At 39.8% G+C, this 25074-nt stretch overlaps 1 protein-coding gene across 1 annotated transcript in view; it reads right to left on the bottom strand.

Moving 5' to 3' along the window:
- SHQ1 (SHQ1, H/ACA ribonucleoprotein assembly factor) overlaps positions 1-25074 on the bottom strand; it is a 127651-nt gene that overhangs the window by 77208 nt on the left and 25369 nt on the right. Inside the window, exons 7-9 of the mRNA XM_036737427.1 lie at positions 6204-6358; positions 3199-3252; positions 1569-1692 (exon numbers count right to left, since the gene is read on the bottom strand). Coding sequence (XP_036593322.1) covers positions 1569-1692; positions 3199-3252; positions 6204-6358 — 333 coding nt within the window. The remainder of the gene's footprint in view (positions 1-1568; positions 1693-3198; positions 3253-6203; positions 6359-25074) is intronic.

Below are 25074 nucleotides of genomic sequence, written 5' to 3'. Positions count from 1 at the left end.
TACTGTGCTGTAAGAAATGATGGAGATAGCCTGGGAAGACATATATAGAGTGAAGTGAATAGAACCAGGAGAACAACTGATAGAAAGAAAGCATGGTAAATATGCAAAAGACAAACAACTTTGAAAGAATTAGGAATGTTATTCCAACTCTGTTAATTGTCCTTGAAATTTATTAATTTCCAGAAAATATCACATGAAGAAAAACCCTTAAACAAATGGCATGATTTTCAATAAAAGAATCTAAAAACATGAGTATTACCACCAAACCAAGAGCACATCGATCAGTGTAATGACCATGATCCTAGAAGACTAATGATAAATCATGCTACTTTCCTTCTTTGAGGTGAAGGGCTCAGAGCACAGAATGAGACATATTTTTTGGACATGGCCAAAGAGGAACTTTGTTTAACTTGACTACATATGTTTGTATCAAGGGTTTTTTCTTCATTTGGGGCCTGGAGAGAGGGAGCAGGGGAAGAGAAAATGATTGTTGCTGACTGAAAAAATAAAATTTAAAAAATATGTGTATATATACATATACCTGCATGTATATATACACACATGCATATGTATGTGTGTATGTCTGTTTATATTTTTATATGTGCCCCTGATGGGCTCAGGTAATCTGGTCCAGATTATACTTAAAAGGTATATATTTTATACAAAAGATGAAAGATGTAACTCCTGAGTCACTTTCAATGATCTCTGAAAGACTACGGAGAATGGAAGCAGTACTGTTAGGCCTGGAGAACTTTTGTTTATAAATTAATAATAGAATCCTGATTCGAAAGATCATGACAGACTAGAACATAAGGATAAAGATTACACGTGTATTCAAAAAAATCAAATTTCATCAGAACTCCATAAAGAATTTAAGGATGTATAGCGTGTGTGTATGTGTGTGTGTGTACATATATGCACAGAAGTTAGCAGAATATAAAGTGAGTTACTGTCACTGTTGTTAAATAACCCTGTTTATTTACCAATCCCCAAAGCTAGAGGTATAACTGATGATGATGGTGATGCCTCATCATCATATGAGAGGGACCCTAGATTCTCAAAGGCTGTGTCAGTGAAGCTCAAATCCAGCTGGAAAACCTTCAAGTCCAACTGTGGCCATGAAATGTGGTTTGGTCCCCTGAGGTCAGTCTAAGTATCTGTAAGTATCACCAGGTTGGCTACATGGCAACGAATTTTTCCTCGAACCTTTTCTTGAAGATTGTTTACAAAGTCACTGCGGAATTGTGACATGCAGGGGTAGAGCAAATGCCTATATGATGGAACCACAAATACTTGAAAGTGTCACTTAAGTATAAAGCCACTAAAGAGGCAACAAGATTTACAGAGGGGGATAAGTAGGTAAGCATATTACACAAATAATTCATACCACTTAACTAGAAAATAAGAGAATAAGTAGAATACTCTACAAGGACAGAAGTAACACAGTATGTGTCATGACTATAACAGCAACTTACCTGCCTTCTCAAGGATTCTAGGTTTAGAATTCTCCCACTTTACTGGAAGATGGGAGAATCTCTCCCATTTTAGTAGGCAAAAAAATATCTTACCTAATTGTAGTATCTTTACTGTATCAATATGGGCTTTTGTCACCAGCTTGAAATGTCGATAAAGCGGATAACATAAAACTCTTCTTCCAAAAGAAACCAGGATTTCATGAACATTATTCCAACTCTGTTAATTGTCATTGAAAATTATTAATTTCCAGAAAACATTACATGAAGAAAAATCTTTAAATAAATGGCATGATTTTCAATAAAAGAATCTAAAAACATGAGCATTACCGCCAAACCAAGTACACAGAGAATACTAGCAGTTTTGAATTGGGAATATTGTAACTCTTTACAATAAAATATGTAGGTGTTATCTTTATTATTCTTATTAGATCTAGATATTATATCTGCTCTTTCCATTGCATAATGAGGTCATAAGAAGACTTTAAAAATAATATAAAGAAATTTAAAACATATGCCATTACAGAACACATGTATATGAGATCTATTAAAAATGATTTATATTTAATATCTCCCCCATTCTGAGAAGTTCTAGGTGTTGCAGATGGGAAAATGATCTCTCCCTTATGAATTAAATTCACTGTCAGTCTTGATAAGCAAAGAAAACTCATAATTTATTTTAATGTTTGGGGAAATGGGAATAATAGGATAGTCACTCAATATATGAACCAGGGCAGCTAAGTAATAGATAGACACTGGCCCTGGAATCAAGAAAGTCTGAGTTCAAATTCAGCCACAGATACTTAGTAGCTGTGTGAGCGGGCAAATTACTTAATCCCAAATGCCACTTCAGAGAGAGAGAGAGAGAAACAGATTCCAAAAGTCAGCAATACAATGTTTTAGTTTTGAAACTGGACAAGAAAATAAAAGTTCAAATTAATTTAAATATATTTCTTAGATACACCTTACTTCCTTGCACTCTCATAACTATCATCCCAAATCCAGGATGTCAGCTCAGGTTTAGTCTACAGTAGCTCCTCTGTCAACTTCTTGGTCTTCCCTTCCAATAGCTGTATCTTGCATACGAAGCAAGAGCGGTTTTCTTGACCTTTTCTGAACATGATTATTTACTGAATCAGATTAAAGCTTCTTACAGTGGACCTTAAAAGGCCCCACAATTCCTACAAACCTACCTGTCCATATCTCCCAAAATAATGGAACAGTGCTTTAGAAAGGATAAAGTGCTATGCTAAAATGTTAGAATGATGGCGTAGTTTGTACATTCTCCTCCAGACATATAAACATAAGCTTCCTATCTTGTGCATGCTTGCCCTCTCTCACCTCTGGATATCATGTATACCCTTATCTCACCATCAGGACTTTTGCTCCCCTAACGTTCTCGACTCATGTTCTCAATCTTCCTCAAAACTCATTTCATCAAATAATCCTACCTAGTTTAAGCCACTTCCGTTACTTCAAATAATCTTACTTCCTCAGACTCTGTAACTTATAAGATGCAGGTAACTGAACTAAGCGCTTCTCATAAAAGATTCCTACTAAAATGTTACTGAATTCTTGGTACCAAAATGTGGCACAAATATATTAAGAGAACTTGCAGAATGCAATTTCCATTATAAAAAGATAAAGAATCAGTCAAATTCTCTAGAAAGAACTAAATAATGTCTTCATGTAGGAATATAAGCTTTTAAGCATCAGAAAATCTTACCTCAAACCAGGACAATGTTCCACTTAGTTTTCTGATATTCCAAGGAGATTCGACCTTTATTTGGTTAGGAAAGAAAATTGTGTTTGTCTCACATCAAATCGTTTAAAAATAAGGCAAATACATATCTAAATGGATAACAACAGCAGAACACGTGTTTTTAAGTCTGCAACTGAGTCATAGTGATATACTTTTTGGATAACTCAAGAATTAACAAGTGCTCATGACTACAGAATAAAAATATAGCTACGGTAATCATGCAGCAACAGTAGATCCATTCCTTGACTGATAAACTGCCTGAATTATAAATTTCTGGGCAAACTTTATTATCACTTTTAATTTCAATTAGGAAAGAAAATATTTACTATAACAAAGAAATCTCTTCATCAACTCTTCAAAGATACCAAGGATTTCCTTACATTTTTTGTTCAATATACTAAGTACTAATATCACCATACTGGAATAAGTTCCCAGTAGCCACTTCATAACAAACCTTTTATGATAAGACCTTCACATTCTAACCTAATTCTTTCCAAAGACAAGTCACTGATGGTCTCACAGGAATGAGTCAATTTTGGTTGGCAATCAGATTGACCTAAGATTTATTCAGGAATGGGGTAACGGCAGCAATTAGCTCTCACTGCACCCTTCGTATTAAGACAAATCTTGACAAAAGGGAAGTTTTCAATGGCTCACCACTCCACCGACGTCAGAATCAATGCCCCATCAGGCCCGCCATCAGCCCTCTGCACAGTTAACTCTTTGAGGTCAGTGAATCACAATCTATTGATACTGTTCTAAGTGTGTGGTTCTTAATGCAATGCATTATGCCACGTTTCCATTTTTTAAAAGACACAGAAGGCTATTTTTTGTTATTTTATGCCAGGTGACAAAACAGTATGACAAGGATATTTTAAACCTGCATTTAACATGCTTTGCCTCATCAACTAGCCGTTCTTTAAGCACTAATTGCTTGAGTAAATCAGTAATGGGTACGCTGCTAGGAACCACATTTCTACTTCATTTCTGGAAAGGACGAAGGAATGATAACATTTTTCTATGAGTAAGTATATCAAAACATATTAGATGAGTCAAAACTTTAGAAGTAGCAATTAAAATTAAAGTGCTTACTCAGTCTTCACCCTTTTGAAGTTATTGGTGCCTGTAAAAGCAACACCTCTCATCACTACAACCATCACAGTTTTTTCAACTAATATCATTTTTTTTTGTTGCAGTGCTGTTTCTAACTCTAAAGGGCTCTCTACAGCTGAGATCTGAGAGTGCAGTAGATTCTACAAATCTCAAATTATATTATTATGCCTTCAACCGTGCAAACTTCAAATCCAAAATGGTAGCCAAATAAAATATTGTAAAATCCTAATCTCTCATTTTTTTCAAACAAAATCAAAGCATGAATTTTTCAAAGGTAAAATATTTTTCCTATTCATAAATTTATGAAACCAACTGAGCCATGTTATTCTATTAAAGCACTTTGACACATAAACCTTGTTCACTACAGGGAAAAAACAGAAATCTAAAAAAGGGGTCTTTGTTACTATACAACAGAAATCCTTTAAAAATGATAAAAACTGACATGTCATACTCAAACTCTATCAAAGTAGTCAAGAAAAATACTAACCATATGCTTTTCAAAAACAATAGCCTTGGTAGTGAGACAACCAAAACCTTTAATTTGGAAGCCTGCTTCTGTTTCTCCCAGAACTTTTTAATCTACCATAAATATAACCATTTAGGCTTTTGACCTGGGATCAAATACTGCCTCTGACACTTAATAATGAGTGACCCAGGGAAAATCACTCCTTTGAGGTGAATGCCTGTAAGGATCAAATGAGGAAATACATAGTTATATATAAGTTAGCTATTGTTACTACTGCTGTGGTTACTGACTTACTGTTGTGTGAGCACTACCTGAAACAACCAGATAAATTCCAAAATCTTAACTTTCAAAAAATTAGGCAATCATTCATCTTAACACAAGGATTCCCTATGGAATTCTTATACATAACAAGCTGAATACACCAGAACATGATTTGGTGTGTAAAAATGTAATTAAGACACTTTGGGGGAGGGGAACTAAGGCCTAAAATGGGGTACATGAAATCACAGAACCTCAAGGCTAGAAGAAACCTCTACCTGAAAACACTGTCCTCTACAACACACCGGGAAGTGATCATCCAACCTCGGCTTCAAGTCTTTATGAGAGAAGTAACTTTTAAAAAATAGAAGGACATTCTTTAACATTTGTTAGATCATTCTTTTACACAATACGCCAGACAGCACATGCAGCCAAACCAACCAAGCTATAAATATTGGCAAGTTTCTCCTTGAATCAAGCCTAGATCAGCCTCTTTGCTACTTCTACACAATGCTCCAAGTTCAGCCCTGAAGGGGCCAAGGAGAACAGAGCTAATCTCTCTACCACACAACCACTAATTCAACTATGTGAAGCCAGGTCCCTGGTGCCAAACATTCTCTGCCCCCTCCTTGCCAACAGTCCCCTCTTCTTCAGGGAGGAAACCCCCACTTTGCATGAATGTGCACATCCTTTGTTTTGACATAGTTGCGCATGTGGTCTATCTGTCCTCAGCTCCACCCTTCCCAAGACAAGGTAAATTCTGTGAGGGCAGGGACTGTTTCACTTTTGTCTCTATCTTCCCAGCATCTGACCTCAAGAGTGCCTGACAAACAGAAAGCACTGAAAAAAATTAACGTTGGCCAAGTTGTCCAGACTGCCTCTTTGGCTGTCATTTCTAGTGGAGAGGATGAGTTATGCCAGAATGCATCTGATACTGTGCTACTAACCCCTTTAAATTCCTACATCTAATCAAGTACTCATGGCTGAAAAAGGCCACTGGGTACAAATTTCATGTTGCTATTTTATAAAGAATCATATTCAAATAGTTAGCTTCAGGTTCTGCTAATAGGCAGGTGGTATTTTAGTCTAGCTGGGTGCATGCAATGTTCTACAGAAATAAACACATACTTACATTGCTCTCGCCTTCAGTAACACGAATTTCATAGCAGTAAGCCAAAAGAATGTCAATCAAACCATAGTACACATAATATTGAGCTCTTTTATCCAGCAGATAAGATTTATTCGTAAATTTTAGTAGCTGATAGTTCTCTTCTTTAGAAAAAGAAACTAGAAAGGAAAAAAAAAAGATTTTCAAAGACAAAGCATAAAAGAAAAACAATGTTCTCACCACCCAATAACACATCTTGATTTGTCAAAATTAAAGCAGAATGTCAAGCATTACAACTTTGGTGAACAAAAAATCTGAACCACACATTTACCCTTTAGGAATTTCAACAATCTTCAATAAAGACTTCATACTTATGTCAATATATAGTTATTCTATTAAAGAGTCTGGGTAAAAAAGAAACCGCAAGAGTTCTTAATCTTTTCTGTACCATGGATCTCTTGGGCAATCTGGTGAAGTCTATGAACCCTCTTTCAGAATGATGTGTTTAAATGTTTAACATAAAATACATAAGATTGCAAAGGAAATCAATCATAAAGAAGTCATTTTTTCAGTCCAAATTCATGGACCCCCTGAAAACTATCCACTGACCCTCAGGGGTCTCTAGACCCCAGGTTAACACTAAAGCCTAAGTGGAACTAAAAGGTTAGTTATTTTTTCTCACTGCAGTAATATTTTTTAAAAGGTCATCTCCAAATCTGTACCCATTCCTAAAATAAAGTCATTGGGGGCGGAGCCAAGATGGCAGCTGGTAAGCACGGACTAGAGTGAGCTCCGTACCCGAGTCCCTCCAAAAACCTATAAAAATGGCTCTGAACCAATTCTAGAACGGCAGAACCCACAGAACAGCAGAGGGAAGCAGGGCTCCAGCCCAGGACAGCCCGGATGGTCTCTGGGTGAGCTCTATTCCACACGGAGCTGGGAGCTGGGAGCTGGGAACGGAGTGGAGCAGAGCCCAGCCTGAGCGGCGTGGACGATCCAGACCGGAAGCCGGGCGGAGGGGGCCCTAGCGCCCTGAATACGTGAGCAGTTACCAGACCCCTCGACCCACAAACACCAAAGACTGCGGAGAAGGTTAGTGGGAAAAGCTGCGGGAGTGGAAGGAGTTCGCGGTTCGGCTTCCAGCCCCGGGGGCAGCGGAGGTGGGGCAGCTACAGCTGTTGTTACTTCCGGCTCCAGGCCCACCTGGTGGGGGGAATTAAGTGGCGGATCACAGCAGGGGTGCACAGCCTGCCGAAGATCTGAGCCCAGTCTGGACTGGGGGTCCTTGGGGAAGGAGGAGTGCGGCTCTGACAGAGCTGGCACCTCCCCCCCAAACGTAGAACATAGAACTCTGTAATCTACAAGCAGTCATACCCCACTGAAAAGCTCAAGGGTCAAGTTAGTTGGTTGGGAATATGGCCAGGACGCGAAAACACGCCCAGATTCAGTCTCAGACTTTGGATTCTTTCTTTGGTGACAAAGAAGACCAAAACATACAGCCTAAAGAAGACAGCAAAGTCATAGAGCCTACAACCAAAGCCTCCAAGAAAAACATGAACTGGCCCCAGACCATAGAAGAACTCAAAAAGGATTTGGAAAAGCAAGTTAGAGAAGTAGAGGAAAAATTGGGAAGAGAAATAAGAAGGATGCGAGAAAACCATGAAAAACAAGTTAATGACTTGCTAAAGGAGACCCAAAAAAATACTGAAAAATACACTGAAGAAAACAACACCTTACAAAATAGACTAACTCAAATGGCAAAAGAGCTCCAAAAAGCCAATGAGGAGAAGAATTCCTTGAAAGGCAGAATTAGCCAAATGGAAAAGGAGGTCCAAAAGACCACTGAAGAAAATACTACTTTAAAAATTAGATTGGAGCAAGTGGAAGCTAGTGACTTTATGAGAAATCAGGATATTATAAAACAGAACCAGAGGAATGAAAAAATGGAAGACAATGTGAAATATCTCCTTGGAAAAACCACTGACCTGGAAAATAGATCCAGGAGAGATAATTTAAAAATTATTGGACTACCTGAAAGCCATGATCAAAAAAAGAGCCTAGATACCATCTTTCAGGAAATTATCAAGGAGAACTGCCCTGATATTCTAGAGCCACAGGGCAAAATAGAAATTGAAAGAATCCATCGATCGCCTCCGCAAATAGATCCCAAAAAGAAATCTCCTAGGAATATTGTTGCCAAATTCCAGAGCTCCCAGATCAAGGAGAAAATACTGCAAGCAGCCAGAAAGAAACAATTTGAATATTGTGGAAACCCAATCAGAATAACCCAAGACCTGGCAGCTTCTACATTAAGAGATCGAAGGGCGTGGAATGCGATATTCCGGAGGTCAATGGAGCTAGGATTAAAACCTAGAATCACCTACCCAGCAAAACTGAGTATCATGTTCCAAGGCAAAATATGGACTTTCAATAAAATGGAGGACTTTCAAGCTTTCTCAGTGAAAAGACCAGAACTGAATAGAAAATTTGACTTTCAAACACAAGAATCAAGAGAAGCATGAAAAGGTAATCAAGAAACGGAAATTGCAAGGGACTTACTAAAGTTGAACTGTTTTGTTTACATTCCTACATGGAAAGATGATGAGTATGATTCATGAGACCTCAGTATTAGGGTAGTTGAAGGGAATATGCATATATATATATGCATATATATATGTTTATGTATATATATAAGTGAATGTGTATGTATGCATGTATCTATGTGTATATGTATGTATGTGTATGTATGTGTATATATATATATATGTAAAAGAAAGAGAGCAGACACAGGGTGAGTTGAGGATGAAGGGAAGATAGCTAAAAGAAATAAAATGAAATTAAGGGATGAGAGAGTAACTTACTGAGAGAGGGAGATAGGGAGAGATAGAATGGGGTGGATTATCTCCCATAAAGGTGGCAAGAGGAAGCAGTTCTAGGAGAGGAGGGGAGTGGGCAGGTGAGGGGGGAATGAGTGAACCTTGCTCTCATCAGATTTGGCCTGAGGGGGAATACCATACATACTCAGTTGGGTATCTTACCCCACAGGAAAGAAGAGGGAGGAAGATAAAAAAAAAAAAATAAAAGGCAGGGGGATGATGGAGTGGAGGGCAGATGGGGGTGGAGGTAATCAAAACAAACACTTTGGAAAGGGGACAGGGTCAAGGAAGAAAATTCAATAAAGCGGGATGGGTTGGGAAGGAGCAAAACGTAGTTAGCCTTTCACAACATGAATATTGTGGAAGGGTTATACATAATAATACATGTGTGGCCTAGGTTGAATTGCTCAACTTCTTAGGGAGGGTGGGTGGGAAGGGAAGAGGGAAGGGAATTTGGAACTCAAAGTTTTAAAATCAGATGTTCAAAAACAAAAAACTTTTTGTATGCAACTAAAAAATAAGATACACAGGCAATGGGGCGTAGAAATTTATCTTGCCCTACAAGAAAGGAAGGGAAAAGGGGATGAGAGGGGAGGGGGGTGATAGAGGGGAGGGCTGACTGGGGAACAGGGCAACCAGAATATACGCCATCTTGGAGTGGGGGGGGAGGGCAGAAATGGGGAGAAAATTTGTAATTCAAACTGTTGTGAAAATCAATGCTGAAAACCAAATATGTTAAATAAATAAATTGCATTAAAAAAAAAAAACAAAAAGGAAAATAAAGAAAAATGCATGCTTTAAAAAAAAAATAAATAAAGTCATTGGTTCAAGTGCATTTAATACCAGTTTTTAAATTTAATGAAGAAAAGAATTTTGCTCACAATTTTTTTGGTTGTTCCTATGCCAGCTATTTAAAGTTAGATCCTTTACAAGCAAGATGCATCCATTTCTAGTCAAAACAAGCATTAATTACGCACCTAAATCACCAGCAGAATTGTGTGACATTGTGAAAATAATCTCATAATTAAGATAAAATGAAAGGACTAATTAGTTATTAATTTCCATATCATCACACAAAGCATTCAGAGTGTTTCATATATTATTTATTCTTCATTGAGTTATTTCTAAAATCTGCTGGGGAAACACACAAGGTTCCATTCTCACATCCTTACAACACCTTTATATAGATTACTGCCTAAATTATGCAGAGCGGAAAAGGAGTCACAGAGGGATTAAATAAATTCTCTATCATCATATTACAAACTAGTTAATTGAAAGAACAAGGCCAGAAGCAGGTCTCTGGATTCCTTGCACAGTACCCTAACCCAGTAAACTATGTAACTTCTGTAAGAACTACGCAAAGTTTTATGAGCTGAGTGCAGACCATAATGACAGTAATACCGTGTCATGTCCTTCTACTTTTGATTCTTCATCTGGAAAATGGGAATATCTGTTCCATACTATCCACTATGGCAATATTACAGATAAATCAGATACAAAATGCTTGTAAAATAGTTTAAACTTTCTGAAAGAAAGTGATAGCAAATATGAGAACAAAAAATTTCTACTCAAAGAGCCACAAGAACATGATTTGCTCTGCCTAACACAGATGATCTTACATAAAATCTTAGCAGTTGCTCAAATGTACCGATATTCTAACAGGAACAAATGATCCCTGCCAGCAGCCTTGCAAAAAGAGAAGAGAAAATGAGAGGAACAAAGATGACTTGAATGCTCAATGGGCACATCATTTCTAATCCTTGCCGAGAATATTCTTTATAAGCAAGCTTTGCTTTTCCTGGCATTATTTTTAAAAATTTATCTCACTTTTATTGGTGCCTTTTGTTTTTACATCTAATTAATTTCTAAATATATCCCTCTGCTGCCCAGAGAACTATCCCTTGTAAACAAAACCTTAAAAAAAAATTTCAGCAAAGCTAACCAGGGTATTAACTACTTAGTTAATAAATACCCTGACTGAGAGCAAAACAATGTTCCACATTCACAGGGGCCCACCTCAGTAATGAAGGGAGGCAGAACTGAGAGGACAAGCATTATTTCACAGTGTGGTATTAATGGTAAGAGCTGGGCTGGGAGAAAAGTAAGAGGGTAATTTCAATCAATCAAAAAGTATTTATCAAGTGTTTATTATGTGCTATTATTCAGGCCTTTTACAAAGAAAGATAAAAATAGTCTCTCTGCCCTCAAGAAACTCCATTCTAATGGAACAAATAACAAGGCACATACAAGAGAGCAGATAGAATAATCTCAGAGGAAAGAGTAGCTGTGGAGACTGGGAGAGAGCATCCTGAAAGTAGGATTTGCACTGTGGCTTCAAAAAAGCCTGGGAGACAGCCCCCACAAAAGCCCAGAGAGGAGATGGAGGAGCATGGGCAAAGAACAAGCAGTGGGCCCGTGCAGCTGAATCCCAGAGTGCAAGAAGACTGGAATCATGTGATATGCCGATATACGTGTTACGTGTTCGACTCTAGAGCAAGTAGAGATGCTGGAGCTCACTGCAGGGATGCCAGGTCACTCAGGCGGACAGGCGCTTTGGAAGGGTCCCCCTAGCAGCTGAGCAGAGGAAGGAGCTGGCTCGAGGCGAGGCAAAGGTGACTGAGCAGGGAAAGAAGGCCCAGAGATGAAAGATGCTGGGAGAGAAGGACCGGACACCGGGTTGAGGGAGAGGGAGCTGCAGAGGAGGCTTCTGAGGTTCAGAGGCTGCAATCCGGGAGAGTCAGAGAGCCCCTGGGAAAGGCATGATGAGTTCTACTTGGGGAATATCAGGTTGGAGATGCCTAAGGGCATTTGAGAAATCCAAAGGGCAGCTGATGATGCTGTGGAGCTGTACCTCCAGAGACCAAAAACTGACCCTGGGGAGTTGAGAAGATCACCAAGTGAGAGAGGATGCAGGGGTTAAGAATCTTGGGAACACTCAGTGCTGCTCAGCAATCCTGCTACCTGCATCACTAGCCCACTTTATGGCTCCCCTCCCCCAACCTCTCAGCTGAAAACTCTGCTGCATATTTTATGAGTAAGCTTCCTCTCCCTTATCTCCCACCCTTCAGGCGGCTTTCTCTGCCCATCTCCAACTTCACCCCAGTCTCGCATGAAGAGGGGGCCTCACTCCTCACCAAGACAACTCCTGCACCTGCACAGGTGAACTCATTCCATCTGTCTCCTCCAACAGACTGCCCCTCTCTATACTTGATTCTCAACCTCCCTGTTTACGTGGCTCCTTCTACAATTCCTACAAATACACCCACATCTCCTTCGTGCTCTATCTCCACTATCATCCTCCATCTTCTTAACGCCTTACAATCCAGTTTCTGACTTCAGCATTCCCCCAAATCTGCTCTCTGACTTGCCAAACCCAAAAGTGTTCTCTCCATCCACATTCCCAACTTTCTGTGGACCCCTCTGTTGATCGCTCTCTCCTCCTCCATACTCTCTTCTGCCTAGGTTCTCAGGACACTACTCTCTCCTGCTTCTCCTCCTACCTATCTGGCCTCTCCTCAGTCTCCTTTGCTGGATCCTCATCCACCTCACACCCTCTAAACCTAGGTGTCCCACAGGGTTCTGTCCCAGGCCCTCTTCTCCCTCTATTTCACTTCACTTGGAGATCTCATCAGCTCCCAAAGATTTAATTACCATCTCCATGCTGAAGATTCTCAAATCAACCTATCCTGCCCTAACTTCACTGCTGACCTCCAATTCTGCATCTCTAACTGCCCTTAAGCCATCTCTAACATCCAGTCCAGCAGACATTTTAAACTCAATAAGACCAAAACAGAACTCATTATCTTTCCCCCTAAAGCCTCCCTCCCTCCTAACTTCCCTATTACTGTAGAGGGCAACACCATCTCCCCAGTCCCTCAGGCTCCTCTTACTCCCCATATCCAAGCTGTTGCCAAGGCTTTTTTCACCCCTTTAACATCCCTCAAATACACCCGCCTCCTCTCCTCTGACACTGACACCACTCTGGTGCAGGCCTTTGTCATCCTCACTCCTGGACTACTGAAGCGGCCTGCCTGGAGTCTAACCCCACTCCAATTCATCCTCTATTCAGCCACCGAAGCATAAGTCTGACCCCATCACCCCACCCCCATCCCCACTCAACAAACTCCAGCAGCTCCCTGCTGCCTCCAGGGCAACAAATACAAAATGCTCCATTTGGCATTCAAAGCCCTTCCTAACCTAGACCCCTCTTACCTCTCCAGCCTTCTTACACCTTACTCCCCTCTACATATTCTTTGACCCAATGGCGCCAGCCTCCTGACGCTCCATCTCTTGGCTCCGAGCATTGTTTCTCTCTAGCTATTCCTATCTTTTACAGGAAATCTTTCCCAACTCCTATTAGTTCTAGTACCTTCCTTCTTTTAATGAGCTATTTATCTTGGATATAGCCTGTTTGTACATATTTGTTTACTGTCTTCTGCATTAGGTTGTGAATTCCTTGAAGGCAGAAACTGTCTTTTTCGTATCCCCAGCACTTAGTGCAGTACCCAGAACGTAGTAGGTGCTTAATTAATGAATGTTCATTGATTGACCAACTAACAACCAACTAACAACCGACAAGCATGACACGGATGGTGATCTGGAAAAAAAGAATATGCTCACACAGGTAGAAAGAGAATCAGGACAGATCAGTGTCATGAAAACCTAGCAGAGATAGTATCCAGAAGGAGAAGGTCATCAACAGTGTCAAACATGCCACAGAAAGGTCAAGAATGATGGTGATTTTAGAATGGCCATTAGATTTGGAAATCAGGTTCACTGGTAATGCTGAAGAGGGCCATTTCAGCTAAGTATTTAAGGCAGAAGCAAGACTGAAGAGAGGTTAGATGAAAGCAAAAGGAGACACGGACACACCAAATATAGATGGAGGTCCTCAAATTCACACATTAGTTGCTAGGCATTTCAGAATCACTGGGATGGAGAGTATATAACAAGATAAGAGTATGCTAACTAGCCAAGAAGAGTGAGTCCAGAGAGTCAGTCAGTAGGTAAACAGAGTCTTCTGAGGGAAGGGTGCAATCAGACTGCTCAAGTTACTTCTTCAAGGTCCAATCTCATGGCAATGAGCAACAACACATGTCTATGAGGCCTGGAGAGGCGGGCAGGGAAGGGGGTGTCACCTCACGGAAGGCAGGAGCCCAGCCAGGAGGTAGCACTGCCAACAGCGCCCAGGAGAAAGTCCTGTCCTGGGTGTGAGGACATGGAGGGGATCTGGTACAGGGCAGCACCGGAGAAGGCCATGGAAACTGTGTCTTGTCTCGGGCTGGCCACCTGGTGGACCTTGCACTGGAGAAAGTCCTGGGGTAGGGTCTATGACAGAAGCTGGGAGCCTGTGAATCTTGCCCCAGGATGGAAAGGTGGTGACAGGGGCATGGAAGGCGGTAGTAGTGAGGAGTAGGGTTAGAGAAGGCCCTGGAATAGGACTGAGAAGATGGGAAGCAAGCACAGAATGTCTGATGCTGATGGAATCTATTCTTCAGTCAATAAATAAACATTTATTTAATATCTACTAAGAGTCAGGCCCTGGGGAACAGAAGGAATTTTCTTAAAACAATAACATCAAAGAAGACTGCTAGCAACTAGTAATAAGCTAGAGCTATATAAATGGAAAAAAACAAAAACTTGGTTTCTACTAAAACTCAGTACTAAAAATATTGCTATCATTACTAGGCAACATTTATACATTGCTTTAAAGTTTTTAAAGTGTTCTACACATACTTTCACAACTGAACCTCAACTAATATTACAGTTGTGAAGGAAATTTAAGAGAGCATGGTAAGTCTTAGGATGAACTGTGCGAAGGACTGGTGAAAATGTTCTTATATAATAAAAAGGTCTGCAAGCTAAAAAATGTTTAGAACTTAAAGAATCCCATGATGGATCAGAGATAAGCTATATCATTTTAATGTTTTTTCTATAGGCAACGGAACAGTCTGTGTTAAACTGCTTGAATACTTTTGGAAAAAATTATTTATTTTGGGGAAAATAAAATACCATTATCTGCATTTCACAAAATAAGAATGATCTAAAATATGTTAAAAGAGAATGCACATGGTATTTTTTAAGCTCACCAAATTAGACAAAAACAAAAAATGTTATTTCAATGCCATCTACTAAGAGGAGAGTGATTTTATATGAATAATTTTTTAAAAGGTCAGCATTCAAATAATTAAAAAGATTCACATTTCATTAGTGTGGATAGACTTCTCCTAGAGTAACTGTGGGTTTCCTGACCCACAGTTTAAGAAGTGCTGAAGAGGTGGAAAAAGTTTAAGAAGCCCAGTTTAGACACTGCATTAAGTCCAAACTTCTTTTGTAAAATATGATTACCACCTACTGGCTTCTCTGGCTTCACGTCCCAACTGTCCTAAAACACGTGTGATAGGCCAAAGCCACAGAAGACTGTTAGCCAACACATGGGATGAAGAATGCAAGAAAAACCTCTAAATCCTGGGGAAACAACAGTCAAAGCCCACATCTCTACCAATTACCTCAAGTGACTCATCCAGTCTAGCAACAAATACCTATGGCTACTGATGCAAAGCGTTTGCTAGGCACAAGAGACACAACGCCGAAACAAAAAAGATCTCTCCCCTCAAGGTGTTTAGATTCTGTTGGGGAAGTCACATCCAACCTTATATCCTTTATTACCATTAGTGATATTAGAAGTTTCAGTTCCTCATGAAAAGGGGCAGTATCCGTATCATACACAACTGACTTCATTCAGAAGGGGCAAGTAAATGAAATTAATCAAAGGTCAGAACCCAACACCATAAAACCCTCAATTTTATGAGTTTGACTGACTGTTCAAAAAACCAAAAGAAACTGGCAAATCACAGGAGATGCTTACAAAATGCTACAGATAACTGACCAACTGATGAATTTGAATTAGCTGAGAATGCACGTCTGAGGTTTCCTCTTAGGTGCTATTCACCTAATGCACATCACCACAAAACTAAGCATAGTGTTTAGATTATAGTCAGAGGATCCAAACAGAAAGTACTACAGATATAAACAAACAAGAAATATGATTTAACTCCCTTTTCCATTCAATTATCCATTTTCTATGAGATAATTAGCTTAGCTCATAGGATCATGGAAGGAAAACGAGAAAGGACCTTAGAGGTCATCTACTCCAACCTCCTCATTTTACAGAAGAGGAAAGTAAGGCCTAGAGAGGATAAGGGACTAAAGTCACACAGTACTAGGATTCAGACCCAGGTCCTCTGACTCCACATCGCTTAATTAACAAAGCAATAATTATATGTAACTTAATTCTATAAAGAGATACAACTTTTGTACAAGATACACACACACACACACACACACACATATATGAAGAGAATTTAATTAAGTACCTTCTCACTAATCTTCAACTATTATGAACTGCCTGATCAAACTCATTTCACTTCCCAGGCCTAAAGTAAAAACTCATCACATTCTCCTTTTTTTATGTTAAGAGTTTATTCAATTCTGGTGCTTCTCAGCAGTTCAGTGTCAAGAACCCTAATAGATGATTTTTCCCAATCATTCAATACATCTACCACCCAAGTATTTATTAAGCGCCAACCATGTGCCATGATCTCTGCTAGGCCTGGGTATTGTTCACTGGGGATACTAACAAAAAAGTAAGACTGTCTCAGCACTTGAGAGACTTCCCTTTTTTTACCCTTTCATGAGAAAAGGTCAACTGCCTCGTCAGTGAAAAAGCCACTAAATTGCCCAAGTCATTCCTTTCTATTTCTTTGCCCAAGGGCAAGAAACTTGGATTTCTCCTTCATACAGCTCAAGGAAATCCAGAACAAAGAAAAATTCATGATGATCCTTCTCTAATCAAACTGGAATAATTCTCTTTCCTCAAACAAGAAAGACTCACTCATCCCATCAGATTTTTGAAAATAATATTATTTTGTTACCTCTGAAGACTTCAAAGCTTTCCAGCTTAGACTATGCAGACTTTTAACACAGTCATTCTTAAATCTTCCCCGGCGCTGCCCCCCACGCCCCCACGCCCTCTGAGAATGTATTTTTAACCTACCCACTGATGTATTTCAACAGATATATAGTGATGCCTCTCACAAACTTTAAGTTCAATATCTATGATGAAAGTAGTTCCATAAATACTATTTCTATGAGAAACTATGTCCAAAATATGTACAGAGATATAATCAATTTGCAAACCATCAAGTTAGGGAAATTCTTATTAAAAGTTAAGAACTATATAGGTTTTAATCAAACTATTCTACTCAAACTAAAACAAATGTTGTTCATCCTTCATTTTCAAGAGAATCAATACACAATGACACAAATGTAGCTTCTTTAAAAAGGCAGCAGACTGATAGAAAAGCCCCAGAACCAGATGGATTTACAAGTGAATTCTACCAAACATTTAAAGTTCATTCCAATGGTACATAAACTTTTTGAAAAAAAATAGGTAAAGAAGTACTACCAAATTCCTTCTATGACACAAATATGGTCTTGATACCTAAACCAGGCAGAGTGAAAACAGAGAAAAACTACAGAACAATTTCCCTAATGAACACTGATGCAAAAATTTTAAATAAAATGTTAGCAAGGAGATTACAGCAATGTCACAAAGGTCAAACATTATAACCAGGGTGGATTTAAATCAGAAATGAAGGTCCAGCTCAGTACTAGGAAACTTGTAAGTATAACTGACCATATTAAAAACATGAACTACAAAAATCATAGGATTATTTTAAAAGATGCAGAAAAAAGTTTAACAAAAAACAGCACCTATTCCTGTTAAAAAAAAAACACACGAGAAAGCATGGGAATAAGTGGAGTTTTCCTTAACAAGAAAAGTAATACTTAAGAGTATTAACCTGCAATGGGAACAAGCTAGAAGCCTTTAAGATCAGGAGTGAAGCAAGGATGTCCATTATCACCATTACTACTCAATATTGTACTAGAAATGCTAGCAATAGTAACAAGACAAAAAAAAAGTAAAGGAATCAGCATAGGCAAAGAGGAAACAAAACTATCACTTTTGTATATAATATGATGGTTTATTTAGAGAATTTAAGTAAGTTAGCTAAAAAAAAAACTTTGATACAATTAACAATTTCAGCAAAGTTGTATAATATAAAATAAATCCACATGAATCATCTTCATTTCTTTATATTACCAGCAAGAAGAGATACAAAGAGAAATTCCATTTAAAATGACTACAGACAGCATAAAAGATTTGGGGATCTGCCTGCCAAGACACATGCAGGAACTTTACGAATACAATTTCAAAAAACTCTTTACACAAATAAAGGGAGATCTAAATAACCAAAGAAATACTAATTGTTCGTGGGTAGGCTGTGTCAATAAAATAAAAGTGACAATACCACCTAAATTCATTTACTTATTCAGTGCCATATCAATCAAACTATCAAAGGACTACTTTACAGAGCTAGAAAAAAATAATAAATTTCATCTGACAGAAAAAGGTCAAGAATATCAAGGAAATCAATGAAAAAAAATGGGATAGAAGGAAACACAGCATTACCTAATCTCAAACTATACTATAAAGCAGTAATTTTCAAAATAATCTGGTACTAGGTAAGATTGATCAATGGAAAAGACTTAAGCACACAATACATACTAGCAAATTATCACAATAACTTCAGTGTCTGATAAACCCAAAGATCACAGATATCGGGGCAAGAACTCACGATTTAACAAACACTGTTGGGAAAATTGGAAAACAATCTGGAAAAATTATGTGTACACCTGTATCTCCCACTGTATACTAAAATAAGCTCAAAATTGGTACACGATTTAAATATAGTGACATCATAAGTAAATTAGAGTATTGTGGAAGAAATTATTGGTCAGATTCATGGATAGGGAAGAATTCATGACTAAACAAGAGACTGAAGCTCACAAGAGATAAAATGGACAATTTTGAGAACATAAAATAAAAAAGTTTTTGCACAAACAAAACCAATGCAGCTACAATTAAGAGAGAAGCAGGAAATTGGGGGGAAATATATACAGCAAGTTTTTCTGATAAATTTCTTATTTCTAAGATATATTGGGAACAGGAGTGATTTCTCAATTGATAAATGGTCAAAGAATATGAAAAGGAGTTTTTCCAGAGGAAGAAATATAGGCTATCAATAGCCATATTAAAAAATGTTCTAAATCTAGTGTCAAACTTGTGGGCCACATGAAGGCCACAGACCCAGACTGAAATGTAACTGGAAAATGTTTAACAAAATAAATAAAAATACAACAAAACATATATAATGTAAATTTGTGTCTGTCAATATGCAGTTCATAGGGGACTATTTCTATTTGAGTTTGATACCACTACTCTAAATCACTAATAATTTGCCAGTGAAAAAACAACTCTGGAGCAGCTAGGTAGCACAGTGAGTAGAGCACTGGCCTTGGAGTCAGGAGGACCTGAGTTCAAACCCAGCCTCAGACACCTGACAAACTTACTAGCTGTGTGACCTTGGGCAAGTCACTTAATCCCAACTGCTCTGCCTTCCCCCCTTCAAGAAAAAAGAAAAAAAAGAAAAAAAAAACCTCTGAGGTACCACTTCTCTTCCCACCTGTCAGGTTGGCTAAATTGATAAAAAAGGGAAAATGACAATTAGTGGAGTGGCTATGGGAAAACATGTACTTTAATTCACTGCTGTTAGAGTATGAACTCATCCAACCATTCTGTAAAGCAATTTGGAACTATGTCCAAAAAAGACTATTAAATTGGTATAACATCTGACCCATCAATGCCCTACTAGGTGCAGCCTGTAAAGAGATCAAAGAAGGAAAGGGCACAAACGAACAAAAATATTAATAGCAGTTCTTTTTAACAGCAGCAAAGAATTGGAAACTGAGGGGATACTCATCAGTTGGGGAATAGCTGAACAAGTTACAATACAGGAATATGATGGAATACTACTGTGCTACAAGAAATGATGAAGGGGGTTGTTTCAGAAAAACCTGGGAAGACTTATGTGACTGATATAAAGTAAAATGAGCAGAACAAGGAGAACAACTTATCCAATAACAACAACAGCGTCAGGACAATCAGCCCTGAAAGGCTTAGGAACTCTGATCCACACAAGGGCCAATCACAATTCCAAAGGATGAAACATGCTGCCCATCTCTAGATAAAGAAGTGATGAATTCAAGGTGAAGACTGAAGTATATTTTCTTTTCCTTCTTTTTTTTAAGCTATGGCTAATGTAGGAACTCATTTAGCATGACTATGCAAAATGGGCTTTGTATTTTTTGCCTTTTCAATGGGTAGGAGAGGGGAGAGAGAGAGAGAGAATTTGAAACTGAAAATAAAATTGGGGGGAAAGTTTTAATTAAAATAGAAATAAAAAGAACTGACATAAAAACTGGAGAAAAACTCTAATAAATTAAAAGATAATGAGGTTTAAAGGTTTCCTTTACAAAGAATAAATAATTCCTATCTAAAATATGATTAGAAACTTCATCCATAAAATATAATTTCACATAGATGAAACTTTTTGGGTATACAGATAATGACTTCTCTACATAGAGAAAATAAAAGGTCTGCAGGAGTTCAGTAATAAGATTTCTGGTCTATTCCCTCAGGTAAGGTCCTAATCTACACAGTGTCTACACAGTCTTACAGTTCTAATACTTCCCCAAATACAAATCACCTTCCTTTAAGCTGCTTCTCTCTCTATCTCAGCTAATAGAGCAGGAGCTTGCTGCAGAAGGACTTCTTTCCCACATGTTTAATGCCCACATGACTCTTCTTGGTGGCTACAAGAGCCCTCCGGTTCAGGAGGCTGATGTCAAGTTCCATTCTGGCAAACTTCCTACACTAACAGCACACACTTCAACTTGACAAAACAAGCCCCAAAAAGGAGGAGGAAGGAGGCAGCTCAAGATAAAATGGGGAGGACCTAAATGTTTGAACTCCCTGATGGCTGCCTCATTAGGACTTGGGGGGCTCTGCACACAATTCAGGCCTAATCAAGCATCAGCACCAGAAATAGCTACAAAGACAGGGCCTACTGTACTTGGATAATTGCCACCATGAGTAACATTCGTCATGCACTTCTGTGACTTAGCTAATCTAGAAAGCTGCTTTGCTACATCTTTCACATTTCTTGTTAATTATACCACTAAAAATAACCCACAGCAGAAGAGAGAATGAGCCTACTGCTATGCTGTCACCTCTGACTTCAAAAAAGGAAGTGAGAATTACTCTAGTGAGCACAAAAACCCTGAGCCCTTCTTTATCATCCATAGTCCCATTGATCTTTTCAGGAGGCCTCCCCTCAAAAGGGATTTATGTCTCTGGAGCTTTTCTCAACATTTTCCCCCTATTTGCTTTTATATTTTCTATCTGAAGGAGCTGGCTGGTGTACTAAATAAAGCAGTGGACCTATAGTAAGAAAGCCTTGAGTTCAAGCTCTGTGACCCTGTCTGCCTCAGTTTCCTCAACTACAAAATGAGTGTGATAATAGCAATCCCCTCCTTGCTGTGAGGATCGAAGGAGACAAGACTGGTAAATGCACAGTACCTGATGCATAGTAGCTACTTAATAAATCCTTGTTGCTTTCCCCCATTTCCCCTCACCATTCTGTCTCAGCATCATGTCTGTCCTGCGCAAAGTCCTACTCTGATGCCTCATGACAGCAAACTGGTGACCCTAAGTTTCAGAGACTCCCAGCAAAATACGAAGCTGAAATAGTGTCAGATACAATCCCAGCAGCAGACTGTCTGCCTCCTGGGCGCACAGCAGGCACTTAATCAATGTTTACTAATAATGGAGAGGGTCATACCCAGTAGACTAGCCATTTGGAGACGAATTCCCTTGAGGAAATCCTCAAAACAAAAAAGGGGACCAACAATGGTGGTCTAACATGGGAGGGGGCCAGGACCCCTGCCAGTAAGGGGGGGTGCGTGTGCATGTGTGTGTGTGTGTGTGTGTGTGTGTAAAAGCATGTATGAATCAGAAGCCAGGCTGGAACCCACATCTCCCGTTATGCCATAGGGCTTCTCTGCCAAACTGATCTCCTGGCCATCCCTCTTCTGAGACTTTCTCTAGCTCCCATCCCTACTCACCTGTCCTCACCCGTGGTCCCTGTTGCCTAGAACGCTGTCCTCTCTCCCACTCAGCCTCACAGAATCGCCAGTGTCCTTCGAAGCTCAGATGGAGAGTCATCTCCTTTGGGAAGCTTTTCTTGACCCACCAAGATCCTTCACCAGCCTATTGCTGTGTTCATTATTTTCCATCTACTTCTATACGCAGAGGAAGGCAACATGAGATGGTGGAGATGGCCAGTCTCAGAACGAAGGCACAAATAAAAAATGCACTAAGCATCGTTAAAGCACTTACTATGTGCACACAGCTGTACTAAGTACTGGGGATACAAAAAGAAAAGTGAGACATTCCCAGCTCTCAAGAAGCTTATACTCTAATGGTGGAAACAGCCTTAAGTCAGAAAGATCTCACTATCGTGAGGTATAGCAGCAAAGGAGAGGCTAACCTCTCCTCTTCTGGGTCATTGGCACTGTTAAAATCCTATCAGTTTCCAACGCTGAACTACTGGACAGAGCGAATTTGTAGGGAGCACTTTCTTTCCCGGATCCTCAGTGGTCAGACTATATCTCCACAGGTGCGCCTTCTCAGGATGGTGGCTGTGGACACTGAACCAACCAGGAAGACCTGAGTTCAAGTCTTGTCTCTGATCCATACTGGTGACATGAGCCTAGACGAGTCACTTACCCAATCTGGGCTTTTGTTTCTTCATTTTCATCTGGAAATACTTCCTCAGAGAAATCAACTAGGAAGTCAGTCAAGGGAGCAGGAGGCAGGCACAAAAAGGGACAGGCACCACAACAGCCTATTTGCTGGTCCCCTCTTTGGAGCCAGAAATGATACTTCCAAGCTGTAGTGGTCCACAATCCCTTTCGCGCTGAGGCAGAAACTAATGCCTCCCAAGGAAGATTAGAAAAGACAACCAAGGATTCTAGCAAGAAGCCTCTGGCACAATGTCATAAATTTCTATACGATTTTAACATATACAAAATACTTTCCACATTTACCACACTGTGAAGCAGGTAGTTCAGGTAACATGATCCCTATTTTACAAATGAAATAATGTTGACTCAGAGCAGTGTCTTCAAGCCACAACACAAAGGGAGTAGAGGACTGTGCAGGAATCTCCAGCCCAAGATTCAGAGGAGCACAGGCAGCTCTGGAGTCAGGTAAGCTTCTGGATTATTTTACTTACTCGTTTGTTAAATAGGAATCATAATAATAACAGGGTAGTTAATATGAAATGCACTTTGTAAATGGCATCTAAAATGTCACAGAAATGGTTATTACATTGTGCCAGAGGCTCCCTGCTGGCATCTCTGTTTTTATCCCTTCCTGTCTCCTATTAGTCTTGTTTTGGAGCGTTAGGGTGTCAGTCTATCCTAAATTAGCCTAGAAACACCACCCTCCGCTGACTAGGTTCCACATATCCTGAGGGTCACAACCTACTGAATCCCCATGAGGAAGCTGAGACACACTACAGTACTGCTAGGCTTGCTCTGAATCAGCTTGGTAGGCAACATCCCCTGGCATGAAACATATGCCCTCTTTCCAACTCAGGTGCCAAGTGGACTTGCTTATGCCTCCTCAGACACAGCAATTTTGGCAAGCTGGGCAACCAAAAGCTGTGCCAAAGCCTCGAGGGCTGTCTGTGAACCTCCTCAGCACCTGCTTCATCAACATACCTCAGTATTACTCTGCCTGTACTTCTTCTCCAATGGCTGGCATACATACTCCCATCTCTCCCTAGTCTCCTCAATCCAGGGATACTGAGTGCCCTGAATGCCAGACCTACCCACCCCTCTTGCCCAAGCCCAGCTGCCTACGCCTTCATTTTCATCAACCTCAACCCTAAGTGCCTCTCCAATATTCCCCTCCACACCTGCTTACCCCTTCCTTTGTAAGGGAAGAGAGAGAGGAACAAAGGACCAAGCATTTATTAAGCACCTACTGTGTGTCAGGTATTGTACTAAGCACATTACAAATACCATCTCATTCATAGTCCTTCTGGAATGTTTGCTTCATAATTAAATTTCCTCTCACCCAGCACAACTTCCTGTCTGATTCTTCTCTTTCCCTGCACTCTGGGAGAGCTGGTTCCATCTGGATAACACTGCATCTCTGGTTACCTTTTCCAGGACCAGCTGCACTCACACTCCCTTGTCATGGTAAGGGACTCAGAATACTCCATTTTCCCCCCACTGCCACTTCCAAACTCTCTCTCTCTTTCACAACCACTTAACAACCTCCGCTCCTCTGAGGTTCACGCAATCCAAATTCTAGTAACTGTTATCTACTGATCTCTCCTTGCCCCCAGAAGGCATTCACCCTAATTTCTCAATGAGTTAAGCATCAGATTCATGGTCTTCCTCTATACCCTACCCTCTTTACAGGGAATTCCAATATAAATGCTGATGCTGACCCTAATTTACATTGACCCTAATTTCTCAGCTCCTTAATGTGCTCACCTCCCATGACCATTCCACCGTTGCCAGCACATACCTGGTCACATCCTTATCTTGCCATTAAGTCACAAGTGTTCTGCTTCCAAGTTCAACTCTGAATTCCCTTTTTCCCATCATAATATTTTATTTTTTTCTCTCTCCCTGTGCCTTACTCCTCCTGACTGTGTTGTTTTCCTTACCATGGCTTGCAATACCTCCATCCCTTATTACTTTTTAAGCCTTCACACCTCCTCTGGATGCATTCCCCTCTCACCCCCATGGGGAATGAGTTCAGCTCTGCCCTAAGGAAGGCCAAGAAGCCTTAGAAACAAAGACTTTTTCAGGCAATATTCCACAAGGGGTCACCTCTCTATCATCATACCACAGACTGAAAGGGTACTACAGTGCTACAGCTATAGGTTTTCTTGCCAAGCTGACGGATGATTCCAACTTAGAAACACTCAATTCACAGGAGCTAAACAGGACATCCTTGACAGGAAGTACACTGA

Source organism: Trichosurus vulpecula, chromosome 9, assembly GCF_011100635.1.
Source record: "Trichosurus vulpecula isolate mTriVul1 chromosome 9, mTriVul1.pri, whole genome shotgun sequence".
In the NCBI taxonomy this organism is placed as follows: domain Eukaryota; kingdom Metazoa; phylum Chordata; class Mammalia; order Diprotodontia; family Phalangeridae; genus Trichosurus; species Trichosurus vulpecula.
Note: the sequence above shows the minus strand (reverse complement) of the source record. Positions and strands in the feature narration are given on the sequence as shown.